This window comes from Salmo salar, chromosome 01 (genome assembly GCF_965601325.2).
Source record: "Salmo salar chromosome 01, fSalSal1, whole genome shotgun sequence".
Taxonomy (NCBI): Eukaryota; Metazoa; Chordata; class Actinopteri; order Salmoniformes; family Salmonidae; genus Salmo; species Salmo salar.
The window spans coordinates 68,786,791-68,803,110 of NC_138291.1; the positions used below are offsets into that span (position 1 = coordinate 68,786,791).

Consider the following 16,320-nt stretch of genomic DNA (forward strand, 5'->3'; position numbering starts at 1 on the left):
TCTTATGTTGCTCTATGTGTGTGGGATGTGTGGTTGTAAAGGGGGTTAAATAATGACCATGTGCTTAGCCATCCTTTCGGTTGGAAGATAATCACTATCTTTGTTCACTTTTCAGCCACTTCAGCCATCATTCTCTGATATCCATTCTCATCCATACTGTAAGATTACTAATGGGCTCTGTTTAGCCTTTCATCATCAAGATGGCAGCGTTTGTTTAACTCACTTCAAAACCAATTCATTTGAAAGAGTCACCATTTTCCAACCCACAGTCTTAGTTTAAAGGACTGTTATTCATCTTCTCTTATGGCCAGTTTGATTTAACTTTAAGCCAGTATCATATAACTAACTCCACCTGGTTTTATATGACACAATAACACCTCTACATTGTAATATTTCACATTAAAAACATGAATTGAACATCTCCTCTACCAGAAATCTGACATTTTCACAACTGAGTCCAATTTAATTCACTCCATTTAATTTAATCCTATCACTGTTTGAATGGGAATTCACTCTAGCACAGTACCCACCCCAGTGCTTTCAGTGAAGCCCCAGAACTATAAAACTTCTCTATCTGTGTTTGTAAGGATCCTGGAGCTGCAGGAGAAAGGGGACCTGGACATCCTGAAGCAGAAGTGGTGGCCCAGGAAGGGTCGCTGTGACCTGGACAGCCACTCAGAGGCCCAGCCAGAGGGCAGGTCCCTGAGGCTCCAAAGCTTCGCTGGGGTCTTCTGCATCCTGGCAGCAGGGCTGCTGCTGGCCTGCCTGGTGGCCGCCCTGGAGACCTGGTGGAGCAGCAACCGCTGCCGGCGTGAGCAGCCCAAAGAGGTGACCGAGAACGCAGCCCCGATCCAGGGCCTGGTCCCACCGCGGCCCCTCCCTAGGCCCCGGCCGAGACCCAGACCCCCGGGCCCCCCGGTCCTGCCCAGAGATGCCACTGCCACACTCTACTTTATGGATCCAGGCGCAGACGCCAGCTCTGATTTAGTAGAGCTGCAGTACACCCAGTTATAAGTGTACCCTGATGATAGTCCAAATTGATGGGATCGTTTCATTTTGTTTTTGAGTGGGAGAGAAGTCGGGTTGGGTTTTTTGTATTTCAAAAGAGCCTTTCAAGGATTATTAAGATACTTAAACATGCAATTAATTGCTTGTTTCTGCTTAAAATTTAGTCATTATCATGGATAGCAATAATGATTACTGCAAAAATATGAATAATGACAATAATTATGTTGGTTCATTAATTCAACAACGTTGCACTTCTGGGTAGATATTTGCTGACTCAGTTAATGCAAACACTCTCTTTAGCTCATCCATCCATGTATTACCGCTTCCAAACAGCTTTAACACAACTTCATCCTGCTAGAGACTGGGCAGCCGCTGGTGGTGTGCAGACATAAAAGGCTTGACATGGATCCCTAAACTAAAGCGTGAGCAAACAAGACACTGTCTGTTTGATTGGACAATACAATAAAGCAGTAAGACCCACAGAAAATAACAGACTTAATGTAAAACTGTTGTCATGATGGCTATATATGATCAATGGAGCATTAGATTATAGAGTGATGATTTATTAAACATTACCCATTTAATGTCCTTTAGTGTAATACTCCATCATAAATGTGTCTTTGGATGTCATAACCTGTCATGTTCTTCAATGACAGGTGCTATTTCACAATATAATATATGTAATTCAACAGACACTTTTATCCAATGCGACTTAGTCAAACGTGAATCCATTTTATGTGTGGGTGATCCTGGGAATCGAACGAGAGCCATGCTCTACCAACTGAGCTACAAAGACCACTTATGACAGCTACAGCGTATGTAGACAATATGACAACAATTTCCAGTAAATTGTACCCAGTCCAAATACGCCCTATACGTGTTTTTGCAATTATATGTCAATGTCCAGATAAACAGCCATGCTGGTTATTTACGTACTGTATGATTGTCTGTGATCCTATGCAGGTCACTAAGGTCTACAGTCTAGAAAGGGTTTCTGGTCCATTGACATATAATGACATTACAAATGCTTCACTGGAAAGCAGGCGTGACATTTGGACAGACAGAGAGAGAGACTGGGAGGAGGCAGAGACTATTGACACTGGTCAGGAGAGACCTGAGATATACGGGATACTGTATGGGGTTGGGGGGGGGGGGGGCATGGGCGATGGGTAGGAGTAGATATGTATCGCTTCACTGGTCGTCTTACTCCATGGTCTCTTCTGTTGTTTGGCGTCTTTGTGTTATGATTTAAACAGAATGGATGCATGGGAAATGTTTGGTAACAATGAGAGGAAGGAGAAGTAGCTAGGAGGCCATACTTTAGGCTGTTTTCCGGTGCACTAGATTCTTCTGCGCGATCCCATTATCCATAACATTTTTTGGGGCACTTTTGGCTGCTCCTCAGCTACAAATTGCAACTTTTGGAGTAGTGAACGACAAAAAATATAGAGACTTTCAAAAAATTATTTCTTTAAATGATTTTAGGTCTTTGTCTCCTACATTGTGTCTATCTTGTCCCATAAAGTGTGATACATTGACATTGTATACCCATCTGAACCAGTCAGTCTATAAGGATGTGATTCTTTTCATGCAGTAGTGTGCTACAGGTACAGTATCTGTTGTCCGTAGAAACATTTATTTAAAGAAAGGCGTTCTACACAGCAAATTGGCCAGTGTTAACAAGTGTTCATTTTCTTGTTGTTACATTAGCTGTGTTGATTGAAGAGTTGTTTTTACACCCTCTGTGCTAATATAACTCCCAGGTGAGAGTTACTGTACAGAGGTTGGGCGGTGGCAGTGAGCAGTGTTGATTGAGCTTCCAATTTTAACTTGAAACTTCCTTTTCATCTAATTGCCGATGGTGCAAGGGCAGCTGGAATTGTGCAGTAAGGTAAGTAATATGTTCATGTTTCAAAATATTTTTTAGTAAGTTAGCTGGTGGCCAAACTTGTTATATCGGCTAAGTGAATGGTCGAGATCTTTGTTTATAGATAATAGCTACATCAGCGAACTTTAGATTTAGAAGGTTGCTAGCTAGCTAATGTGGTTAGTTAATGCTAGCGCTAGATTAATTAGCTATCTAGCTAAATGTTATCTGGAACTTTATCTCAACTTCATTAGTATGCTAAAATTAGCAAATGATTAGATTTGAGAACATTTATCAATATCCAAAAGGATCAGAGTTAGGCTGTACCGTTAGGTGATTTCAACCATGTGTGTGTTGAGTTCACAAAGCCAACTAACATTAGCGGTGCACCACGTGCATGGTGTTAATTGGGTTGTGACCGAGTGTGATCAATTTGAGCCTTGTTTGGTGCAGCATGTAGCTAGCCAGGAAGTGAAGGTTACAAAATGGCTAATATCTACTAATTTGTTCTTCAAAACGCATATAACTAAGAATGTTTGTCTGACAAAAAAGTGTTAGATAGCTAGCTATATAGCTAGCTACAACACCGACCTCAACCGTAACTTAGCGCTAACGTTAGCTAGCTAGCGCACATGGCCAGACGTGGTAGGGTTTTCCTCGGCCATTTAGATTAACATGTGTGGTGTGTGCTTGTTGTTAATCACAGATCAGACATTGTGTTCAAGCCAATACGGCTTGAAATGTATTGGCCAGTTTATCTTTCCAATAGATTTGAGTCTTGGTGGTAACTGTTTGTAGCTAGTTAGATAGCTAGTTAGTTTGGTTGGTTGATTTCACTGGAATATTGCCTTGCCAAGCCCCAGATCCGCAGGCAGGTAGAAACCTGTTACATCATTAAAGTGGCATTTGGAACAAATGGTTGATCCACTGCAGGGAGGACAAAGGGGAGACGGTATAAGGGGGCATTTTGTGTGATTGTTTCTATATGTAAAGCTTTACCATAAAAATGTTTGCAACCAAATTTAACTTAAATATGATATTGTGTGTAATTACATTTTGCAGGAGTGCAGAGTAACATGTTCGTGAAGGTCCAATACCAAAAATGCAAGAAGTTCATGAAGTTGAAGCCTGGTTTCTCTTATGGAGATTTCATTAATCAAGGTGAATATATGAACTGTCTGATGTATTTTCTTAATTGAACACTTGGGCTTGATTTGGGTCAGACCCATTATGTTGCCCCCTTGGTGGCTTATCTCCCTGTATTCTGATTAGTCTCTCTTTTTGTAGTCCAAAATAAATAGGTTTGGACTGCCCTCTGCAGCACAAATACACATTATTAATGATTCGCAAACGGAGGTGGAGGAGGATGTCCTGCTGGACCTGATTGAGGCCAGTCCAGACCTGTGCCTCACAATCAAATATCTTGATTAAGGTATCTTTCTACAGTCTCACATAATGATTTCAAGTAACATGAATGTATAGATTGATTGCTTTGATCCATTGTTTGTGCTCAGACTTTTTCCTGCCGGCTGTCTGACATCTAGTTCGTGCATAGACACATTATCCCTCTCGTCAAGTGATTTAGACCTGAGATCTCCAGAAAGGCCATCTAAAAAGGTCAAAACAATCTCAGGATATTTAGCCATAACTGATATTGGATGTTGATAATCCCATTTCTGTGTTTGGTCTTCATGGAGATTCCGACAGCATAAAACAACCCTAAATTGTTTAACTTTTCTCTTGTCTTAATAGATGGTCCGAGATGCCCTGACTAGTAGACCTGGTGGGTAAGACATATTAGAAAAGTAACAGACAACCAAAACATTGGACCACAGAGCCAGGAGAGAGACGATTGCCATCTTAGTCAGCCACATGAAAGAGATGCATTGGTAAACATCTCATTAGCCAATCTGGCCACAAACAATGGATCAAAACAATCAAACTATACATTAATGTTATTTGGCATCATTATTAGACTGTAGAAAGATACAGCACATTCTTCAACAAAACTTTGGTTAAGCATGTTTGGCGTGTGTATGCTTTACTGTTTTTGAGCAGGAGGCTTCCCACTCGTCAACAGAAATTATGTTATGCTTTTGGAAATGTGACCCTCTTTCCTTTTTTGATAGATCCTTTTTCCGTCAAAGGCTATGTAAGTGCTGGTAGAGCATGCTTGCTTTAATATTTTGACACTTGTTCTGTGGACTGAAAGGCATCAAACAGTCTTAGAATCAAGTCTAAAAATAATAACATTTACATGTACATTTAAGTAATTTAGCAGACGCTCTTATCCAGAGCGACTTACAAATTGACTACCATGTTGGTCACCTTTTCCCACATCTAAGGAACACTTCTATGATCCTGACATAGGCAAAGGATATCTGAATTATTGCCTGAGGATGGTATCAAGGAAGAACCCCCCCCCCCCCTCCCAGTCGGGAGGCCCAACCCATAGGAGGAAGACTGACCTGGACCACCAGCTTGTTGGTGATGCTTGCAAGGAGGCCATATCATTCCTTGTCCACTCGGCCGATGAAAAACAAATATATCAGAAGATGGAGCTTTCAGTATCACCTGGAGCTAGTTTGTTGTCCAGACAGAAGCACAGATATCCTCAGTCTTTCCCAGGTTTCTGGACATCAAAGGATTGGTGAGTGAGGTAGTATATCTTGCAATCAGAACTACGGGCTATTTGTCTGATTGAGAACATGATTTTGTGTTGGTCATGAAGTTGAGTTGATCCACTTTGTTTTAGGTGAATCAGGACTTTTTGCTGATGTTTGACAATGAAACAACCTCTAAGTTCATTGAAAAGTTGGACACTGTATTGAAGCCTAAAGTCATCAAATTGGCAAAATCCCTGACTACCACCGATTTGTGTCGCCTCCTGAAAACTGCCAGAGAATGACAGCGAAACCAGTAAGTGGATTCTCTCATGGTTACGGCAATGTTTCAAACACAGCGATATTGTTTTATGTGATTTGGGGTGTTTGCCTTTTCTTGCGCTCCGACTCGGACAATGATATGTCCTCCCTACTGCTGCTGCTTCATCTCCTCCCACCACCAGCAGGAGAGAAGAGGACCAAGATCAGTGCCAGTGATGCTGTGGGCAGACTAGTGAACTTTCATAAGGTAAGATGATACCGTAATTGTTGTGTAATTTCTTTTTTGGATTGTCTCTTCATTATCTTAACATGTGGAGTGTGACTTTAAAAATACCCTTTGTGTTTTGCAGTCATGCTGCAGCATTGAAGACCGTCTTGATGTGAGCCATGGTCAACAGCCATACCTCCTTGCCGTCAGAAGAAGACAGAGCAAGATTGACAACTACTACATTGTGGTGGACGAGAGGCTTGTTCCCTACCAGGCAACTAGTGGTCTGTGTGCGTTTGATGAACTGTTCAAAAGCCCACTTTGTCGTTAACCTGATGTATGATGATGCGCTTGTCAACTTCTACACATTTGTGCAGACAACCATCTACACCATTGATGTAGACAAAACAAGAGAGACCCCTAGCGTGATAGTTGTGGACAAAACCTTTTAACTAGATAAATGTATATTACAGTGCTTTTGTTGTCAAGTGTTGCACAGAAACAGCCAGTCATTAATATTTCATTTGAGAATAGCTTCTATCCATCCACCAAGTTCAGATTGATCTGTGCTCAAGATGGTTATAGACAGCAGTTTTCAACGTACTCAGGTTTCTGAAAACATTTGAATAGTATTCATAAGAATATTGGTCAAGTAGTTGATGCATTAAGCTTAGAAGGGCCCTCTCATGTTGCCGATTCTCCAGTCCAGTCAGAAGCTCCACAAATGGGTGATGACATTGGTGTCCCACATGATTGTTTCGAGAAGAATAGACAGTCAATTCAAATTTTATTGGTTTATTAGTCACTGAATACAACAGGTGTAGACCTTACAGTGAAATGCTTACTTACGAGCCCCTAACCAATAGTGCCGTTTCAAAAAATACTGATAAGAGCTATAGATACAGGGGGGTGCCGGTACAGAGTCGATGTGCGGGGGCACCGGTTAGTTGAGGTAGTATGTACATGTAGGTAGAGTTAATTAAAGTGACTATGCATAGATGACAACAGAAAGTGGCATGGAGAGGGGAGGGGCAATGTGAATATTCTGGGTAGCCATTTGACTAGATGTTCAGAAGTGTTATGGCTTGGGGGTAGAAGCTGTTTAGAAGCCTCTTGGACCTAGATTTGGCGCTCCGGTACCGCTTGCCGTGTGGTAGCAGAGAGAATGGTCTATGACTAGGGTGGCTGGAGTCTTTGTCAATTTTTGGGCCTTCCTCTGACACCGCTGGGTATAGAGGACCTGGATGGCCGGAAGCTTTGGCCCCAGTGATGTACTGAGCCATTTGCACTACCCTCTGTAGTGCCTTGCGGTCGGAAGCCGAGCAGTTGCCATACCAGGCAGTGGTGCAACCAGTCAGGATGCTCTCGATGGTGCAGCTGTAGAACCATTTGAGGATCTGAGGACCCATGCTAAATCTTTTCAGTCTCCTGAGGGGGAGTAGGTTTTGTCGTGCCCGCTTCACGACTGTCATGGTGTGCTTGGACCATGTTAGTTTGTTGGTGATGTGGACACCAAGGAACTTGAAGCTCTCAACCTGCTCCACTGCATGAGAATGGGGTCGTGCTCTGTCCTATTTTTCCTGTAGTCCACAATCATCTCCTTTGTCTTGATCACGTTGAGGCAGAGGTTGTTGTCCTTGCACCACACGGCCAGGTCTCTGACCACCTCCCTATGGCTGTCTCGATTTTGTCGGTGATCAGGCCTACCGCTGTTGTGTCATTGACAAATTTAATGATGGTGTTGGAGTCGTTCCTATCCGTGCAGTCATTAGTGAACAGGGAGTACAGGAGGGGGCTGAGCACGCACCCCTGGGGGGCCCCTGTGTTGAGGATCAGCATGGCGGATGTGTTGTTACCTACCCTTACCATCTGGGGGCGGCCGGTCAGGAGTCCAGGATCCAGTTGCAGAGGGAGGTGTTTAGTCCCAGGGTCCTTAGCTTATTACTTTGGGGGCACTATGGTGTTGAACGCTGAGCTGTAGTCAATGAATAGCATTCTCACATAGGTGTTCGTTTTGCCCAGGTGGGAAATGGCAGTGTGGAGTGCAAAAGAGACTGCATCATCTGTGGATCTGTTGGGGCGGTATGCAAATTGGAGTGAGTCTAAGGTATCTGGGATGATGGTGTTGATGTGAACCATAACCAGCCTTTCAAAGCACTTCATGGCCACAGACGTGAGTGCTACGGGTCGGTAGTCATTTAGGCAGGTTACCTTAGTGTTCTTGGGCACAGGCACTATGTTGGTCTGCTTGAAACATGTTGGTATTACAGACTCGGACAGGGAGAGGTTGAAAATGTCAGTGAAGACACTTGCTAGTTGGTCAGCGCATCCTCGCAGTACACGTCCTGGTAATCCATCTGTCCTTGTGAATGTCGACCTGTCGAAAGGTCTTATTCATATCGGCTGAGGAGAGCGTGATCACACAGTCTTCCGGTACAGCTGGTGCTCTCATGCATGTTTCAGTGTTATTTGCCTCAAAGCGAACGTAGAAGTAGTGTATCTAGTCTGGTAGGCTTCTGTCACTGGGCAGCTCTTGTCTGTGCTTCCCTTTGTAGTCTGTAATGGTTTAAAGGCCCTGGCACATCCGACGAGCATCAGAGCCAGTGTCGTACGACTCGATCTTAGTCCTGTATAGACGCTTTGCCTGTTTGATGGTTCGTGGGAGGGCATAGCGGGATTTCTTGCAAGCTTCCAGGTTAGAGTCCTGCTCCTTGAAAGTGGCAGCTCGAGCCTTTAGCTCAGTGCGGATGCTGCCTGTAATCCATGGTTTCTGATTGGGGTATGTACGTACAGTCACTGTGGGGATGACATCATCAATGCACTTATTGATGAAGCCAATGACAGATGTGGTGTACTCCTCAATGCCATTGAAGGAATCCCAGAACATATTCCAGTCTGTACTAGCAAAACAGTCCTGTAGCTTAGGATCTGCTTCATCTTTTTTTTTTTTTTTTTTTTTTTTTGTTGACATTTTAGTCATTTAGCAGATGCTCTTATCCAGAGCGACTTAGAGTAATGAATGCATACATTTCATTTCATGCATTTTTTTTGTACTGGCCCCCCGTGGGAATCGAACCCACAACCCTGGCGTTGCACACACCATGCTCTACCAACTGAGCCACAGGGAAGGCTGACCACTTTTTTATCGATCTAGTCACTGGTGCTTCCTGCTTTATTTTTTGCTTGTAAGCAGGAATCAGAAGGATAGAATTATGGTCATATTTGTATGAGAGCTTTGTATGCATCTGTGTCATAAGCTTCGTCTTCTGATGAGGAGAAATCATCGGACCAATATGCAGCGTGGTAAGTGTCCATACTTATACTTTTATTTTTAAACCGTGAACACTAAACAAAACAAGAAAACAAACGACAGTCCTGTAAGGCTACACAGCTATACAAAGAAACAACCACCCATAAACACAAGAGAAAATAAACCCACTTAAATATGGACTCCAATTAGAAGCAACGACAACCAGCTGCTTCTAATTGGAGTTCGTTCCCAAAACTATCATAGACATTGACAAACTAGAACACCCACATAGAAATAGAAAACATAGAACATAAACCAAAAACCCCGAAACACACAAAACAAACACACTCCTGCCACGTCCTGACCAACTACAATAACAAAATTACCCCTTACTGGTCAGGACGTGACAGTCTGTGTGTGGAGTATAGGTGGTCCAGAGTTCTTTTCCTTCTGGTTGCTCATTTAACATGTTGATAGAAATTAGGTAAAATGGATTTAAGTTTCCCTGCATTAATAGACGTTCCGCTAGCGGAACACCTGCTCCAATATCCAATGATGGGCGTGGCGCGAAATACAAAGTCCTCAAAAATCCGAAAACTTCAATTTTTCAAACATATGACTATTTTACACCATTTTAAAGACAAGACTCTCCTTTATCTAACCACACTGTCCAATTTCAAAATGGCTTTACAGCGAAAGCAAAACATTAGATTATGTCAGCAGAGTACCCAGCCAGAAATAATCAGACACCCATTTTTCAAGCTAGCATATAATGTCACAAAAAACAAAACCACAGCTAAATGCAGTACTAACCTTTGATGATCTTCATCAGATGACACTCCTAGGACATTATGTTATACAATACATGCATGTTTTGTTCAATCAAGTTCATATTTATATCAAAAACCAGCTTTTTACATTAGCATGTGACGTTCAGAACTAGCATTCCCACCGAACACTTCCGGTGAATTTACTAAATTACTCACGATAAACGTTCACAAAAAACATAATTATTTTAAGAATTATAGATACAGAACTCATTTGTGCAATCGCGGTGTCCGATTTTAAAATAGCTTTTCGGTGAAAGCACATTTTGCAATATTCTGAGTAGATAGCCCGGCCATCACGGCTAGCTATTTTGACACCCACCAAGTTTGGTACTTACCAAACTCAGATTTACTATAAGAAAAATTGGATTACCTTTGCTGTTCTTCGTCAGAATGCACTCCCAGGACTTCTACTTCAATAACAAATGTTGGTTTGGTTCCAAATAATCCATAGTTATATCCAAATAGCGGCGTTTTGTTGTGCGTTCAAGACACTATCCGAAGGGTAAAGAAGGGTGAAGAAGGGCCCGGCGCATTTCGTGACAAAAAATTTCAAAATATTCCATTACCGTACTTCGAAGCATGTCAAACGCTGTTTAAAATCAATTTTTATGCGATTTTTCTCGTAAAAAAGCGATAATATTCTGACCGGGAGTCGTTGTTTTCGTTCAAAGACTGAAAATAAAAACATGGAGTCGTCTCGTGCACGTGCGAGCCAGTCTCATTGTTCTCAGATCGACCACTATCCAAATGCGCTACTGTTTTTCAGCCATGGCCTGCAAAGTCATCATTCAACGTTCTGGCGCCTTCTGAGAGCCTATGGGAGCGTTAGAAAATGTCACGTTACAGCAGAGATCCCCTGTTTTGGATAGAGATGATCAAGAAGGCCAAGAAATGGTCAGACAGGGTACTTCCTGTATGCAATCTTCTCAGGTTTTGGCCTGCCAAATGAGTTCTGTTATACTCACAGACACCATTCAAACAGTTTTAGAAACTTTGGAGTGTTTTCTATCCAAAGCCAATAATTATATGCATATTCTAGTTTCTGGGCAGGAGTAATAATCAGATTAAATCGGGTACGTTTTTTATCCGGCCGTGAAAATACTGCCCCCTATCCATAACAAGTTAAAGTCCCCGGCTACTAGGAGTGCCGCCTCTGGGTGAGCGTTTTCTTGTTTGCTTATGGCGGAATACAACTCATTCCATGCTATCTTATTGCCCACCTCTGACTGTGGTGGTATGTAAACAGCTACAAAGAATATAGATGAAAACTCTCTCGGTAGGTGATGTGGTCTGCAGCTTAGCATGAGAAACTCTACCTCAGGTGAGCAGTAGCTCGAGACTTCCTTAGATATCGTGCACCAGCTGTTGTTTGCTAAAATACTGTCTTACCAGACGCCACTGTTCTATCCTGCCGGTACATCGTATAACCAGCCAGCTGTATGTTGAAATTGTCGTCGTTCAGCCATGACTCCGTGAAGCATAAAATGTTAGTTTTTAATGTCCTGTTGGTAGTTTAATCTTCCCAGTAACTTTTATTGAACAAAGATTGCGTGTTTGCGAGCAGAATTGAGGTGAGTGGGGGTTTATTATATCGCCTCCTACTCCTCAGAAGGCAGCCCGCCCTCCGGCCTCTCTTTCTCCGCCTCCTCTTCACGCAGATCACTGGGGTCGGGGCCTGTTCCTGAGGGAGCCGTATATCCTCCGGCTCGGCCTCGTCAGAGTCGTGAAAGAAGAAAAAGGATTTTGCTAGTCCGTGGTGAGTAATCGCAGTCCTGATGTCTAGAAGTTATTTTCGGTCATAAGATTTGGTAGCGGCAACATTATGTACAGTAAAACAATAGTAAAACAATAAGTTACAAATACACAGATAAACGAACAAACAAACACAATTGGTTGGGGGCACGTAAAACATCTGCCTTCTGCTCCGGCGACATTTTACTTTCTGATCGACATTTTACAGTCTTGCTAAAGATATGCGTGCCTCCATCATTGACAAGTTGCTAACTTGTGGTGCTGCAAAAAGTGTTGTGTCAACAGTAGTGTGTGATTTAGAAGAGCTTACTACTGGGCTGCACTCCCAAATTAAACAAGCTCTTCTGTCAGTTATGCCTATGGATAACCCCTTGATTTCGAAACGTGCACTTCTCTCTAGAATCTACTTGTTTGACTATGGGTACTTGGAGCACAAAAACCGTCCAACTAAAGTCAACCTAGAGAACAGTGGAAACAGCATAGCACTTAATTCTATTCAAACTCTGTGTCTTGTGAGAAAAGTTCACTTGATTTTGGGTGATGTTCCACCAGGAAATAAGAACTGGAATTTACTGCTCATCTTACTTCAAATAATCAACACAGTTTTTTCCCCTTTTCTTAGCCAGGGCATGACTGTGTATCTGAAGCATTCGATAATTCCCAAACATCACTTCATGATACATTACCCAGCATGCATAAGATAAATCGGTCCTTTATTGCATAATGTGGAGCATGAGGTTTGAGGAAAAGCACAAACTCTTTGAAAACACCCTCAAAAACTTCAAGAACTTTACTAAGTCCCTTGCCAAAAAACACAAATTTGCTATAGGCCATCACTGGGAGATATCACCATTGCGACATATAGAGTATGGACCGATGAAAGCGTTTTCCCTGAGTGATTTTACTGGTGGTGAGGAGTTGGCAGCGTCACTTCAGGTCACTATGCAGAAAGCCATTTACTTAACCAGCTGGGTTGAGATGGATGGCACAGAGTACAGAGAGGGACTGTTAGTTTGCAGTAAGATGGAGCATGAAATGCCTGACTTTTGTGGTTGACAATATTGCATACCTATTTCTGGGCAAGTTGCATACTGATAATTTCAGTGAACATTACCATGCATTCGCTGTGTTTGATAGTGTTGTTGACAAAGTTGTTGTCAATGTTGATTATCTGAAATTGTATAAGCCTTTTATCCTTCAAAGTGCTTATGGTGCTGATGAGAGCCTTTATGTTGTTCCTTTGTATGACATGATTGAGTAATAGTCAGATTATTGGCAACTTTGTCAAGAAAACTGCATACCTAGTCTTAGGAGGGCTTCCACTTGTTTTAAATAGCAACTCTGCAAATAATTTTAATGTGCCTGTGATGCACTGTTTTGACTGTGATACGCCTGTGATACACTGATTTCATTTTAATGTGTCTGTGATGCACTGATTTAAATTGAATGTGCCTGTGATGCACTGATTTAAATTGAATGTGCCTGTGATGCACCTCTTTCATTCTAATGTGCCTGTGATGCACTGTTTGTCGCCTAAATAAATAAAACAAAGCAGAGTCACTACTCCTGTAACGAATCCTTTATTGCTTCTGTTTAACTCGCCTTCAACTTGCAAGCTTGATTTATGAGTGGGAGAAAATCAGACAAAAAAGTGTTATTTCCTAGTGTGCATATTTAGCACTCCCTGGTGTCAATTCAGCTACAGGATGCATTCTCTAGAGTTAATCCTCAACACTGAAAGGTGTTGCTGCTTAATACTGGGGGTGTTGAAAAAACACTTCCATGGGTCATTTGAACAACATCTGAAGTGTTATATTTTAACACTCCAAGTGTTTCAATATGAACACTAAATGTGTTAAATTAACACTGAGTGGCCCTATATAAACACTGGATGAGTGTTGAAAAAACACTCCCGTGGGTCATTTGAACAACACCTGAATTCTTATATCTTAACATTTAGAGAGTTTCAATATTAGCATTACAAAAAGTGCTAAATTAACACTGATGAGAAAGTACCTATATAAACACTGGACAAGTGTTCAAATTAACACGCCTGGTGTTAAATTAACACTTTCAAATTTGCTGTGTACTGAAGGAAGAGATTTTCTGGTAATAGTTCATTTGAATTGTGGATACATGCTTAAAATAACACATTTCAGATGAAATAATTTAGTTTTTTGTTGTAAGGTAATGTCTCACCAACATTATGCTTGAATTTTGCAGCTTGTGATTGCAGCATAGTGTTGACGTGGGTTTTACGTTAGTGTTCCTTGAATAATATTGATTTGAAGTGAATCAACATTCAAGTTCCATATTTTTCCAATTGGAAATGTAATGTAAACAATGTGGAGAATTAACCATGTTAAATCAAACAATTGCTCATCACAGCTTCTTTCTCCTTCAAGCCTTTCTTTACCACTTCTCAATCCCTCTTTTTCTGCCTTTTTCACTTTTATTGCACTTCTCCTCCCTAATAACCTATGTCTCTGTGTATCATTGTCCCTTTCTCTCTCCTCCACTCTCTCTCGCTCTTTCTCTCCAGGACAAAGAGGTGAATCTAGAGCAGGTCCACCAGCGTTTGAACAGCCTCCTGGACGAGGACATGGTGCACAAGCAGCTGCCGGGCCAATCTATTGAGATCTCTGCCCTGGACATCAGCAGCATGCAGCCCAGCCAGTCCCTGGAAGGCCTGCCTTCACGGGACCACTACCCGGGCCATCACAGGGATTCAGTCTCTGTGACCACTTTCCTCCAGGAGGGACAAGGAGCAGGAAGAACACTTGGCAGGGGCACTGGCAGAACCCTCCCCCTACCCCTCAGCAGCGCCACCATGCCCTCTATCCGCTGCAAACACAGGGCGCCCAACGGGGGGCTCTGCCAACAGAGCCCTGTCAAGACACCAATGCCAAAGTCATACCAATCAGGGCCTGGAAGAACCATTCCAGAAGCTATTGATGTAAGCCATGGGACTTCAATCTGACCACTCAGCCTCAGCGCAATCACAGACACTCAAGCCCCATTTATACCAGGTTCTAACATGCATCTTTTTTCCTCCATATTCTGATTGTGCCCACATTTTTTGACAGGTGTAGATAATGGAAAGATGTTTTGTGATCTGATTGTGAACAGATGGCTATCTTACAAGTGTAGACAGATCTGGACAGTGAAACCATTTAAGTCATCATTACACCACCCTCTGAAATCATTGACTTTTGGCATCAATATGTGTATTAAAAAATATATATATATTATTTGGAAATATGCTTTTGTTAAATATTTTGCATACAGCGAGGGACCAGGAAATCTGGTCAACAATGCGTAGACCCATGTCTAAAAATGTGGGCCCAATCAGAATGTGGACAAGATCAGGACTCATGTTGACTGTGGTGAGCTATAGGCTAAAGGATCAATCGTCACAGGTGAGAGAAAATATAAATATATCTGGCATTTTATTTTTCGCTGAAGAAATATGGAGGAAAACAAAATTAGGAAAATGACTTTCTTGTACATATTTGTAAGTATGGACAAAAAGAGGTGAGAAAAAAAAAACTGTATTTTGAATATTCTCAATTTTTTAAGTTGGGTTTAAAAAACAGATACAAAATTACACAAAAAATTACTGTTTGAATGGCTTTGTAAAATTTGTTCTAAATTAATTAAGGTGATAATTCCTTCTGGTTGTTTTCTAAGTGCCAAGTTCAAAGATGTTTTCTTTCAAATTAACATTATATGAATGTACGAAATGTATGAAAAGACACTTCAAAGACAGTGGAAAGAGTTGATTTGTTTCATATGAAAACAATAAAGAATTATAAAAACATGTTGTTTTTGTACCACGTCGCTTTTGTAATCCATCATTTATTTTCATGTATGAGTGAGTGGCCGTGTCCGAATACCCATACTTGCGTTCTAAATAGTAGGCATTTTAGGTATACGAAAATAGAATGTTTTATTGTACTTTACATTTCAAAAATCGAGTATGGCTCATCATGGATATAGCATGGACATTGCCATTGAGGGCTTCCAGCATTTGGGAGCAATCAGCCAATGAGGAATAAAATTGTCGACTTTAAAATGGAGATAGACTCAATTATGCTTTCCATGCTATCACAGATGCTATAATGGCACAGAAACAAAGATGAGTCCTCTATATCTATGGCATCTTGGTCACACTCATATCTGCCCTCTTATTGGCTAAAATGTTCCCACCTGATGTCGCCACTTCTCGCCTGCCTGACATCTTTGAGGACATGTATTTCCATTGTTAGAGACAGGCACTCAAATATCTTGTCAATATAATAGACAATATTTGGTTATACCATTTCAGCTTTTCATCTAGTAGAATTTGCTGCATACTTTGAGGAAGAAAAGTGTCTTTCCAGACTCACGTGTGTTTGACAACATGAGATAAGGGGACACGCTGACTGACGTGTGTGCTGTGGACAACAATAGTGGAATCGGCAGTTCGCCTTCTATAAGTATGCATTGGGGACTGCAGTCAGGTCAAGACCCTGGTGAGG

The 16,320-nt window shown here is 41.8% G+C and overlaps 1 protein-coding gene across 1 annotated transcript in view; it reads left to right on the top strand.

Annotated features, from left to right (window-relative positions):
* LOC106607602 (glutamate receptor ionotropic, delta-1) overlaps window positions 1-15,620 on the top strand; it is a 483,227-nt gene extending 467,607 nt beyond the window's left edge. The window contains exons 15-16 of the mRNA XM_014204697.3: window positions 588-828; window positions 14,343-15,620. Coding sequence (XP_014060172.3) covers window positions 588-828; window positions 14,343-14,780 — 679 coding nt within the window. The 3' untranslated portion in view covers window positions 14,781-15,620. The remainder of the gene's footprint in view (window positions 1-587; window positions 829-14,342) is intronic.
* Window positions 15,621-16,320: the final 700 nt, after the last annotated feature.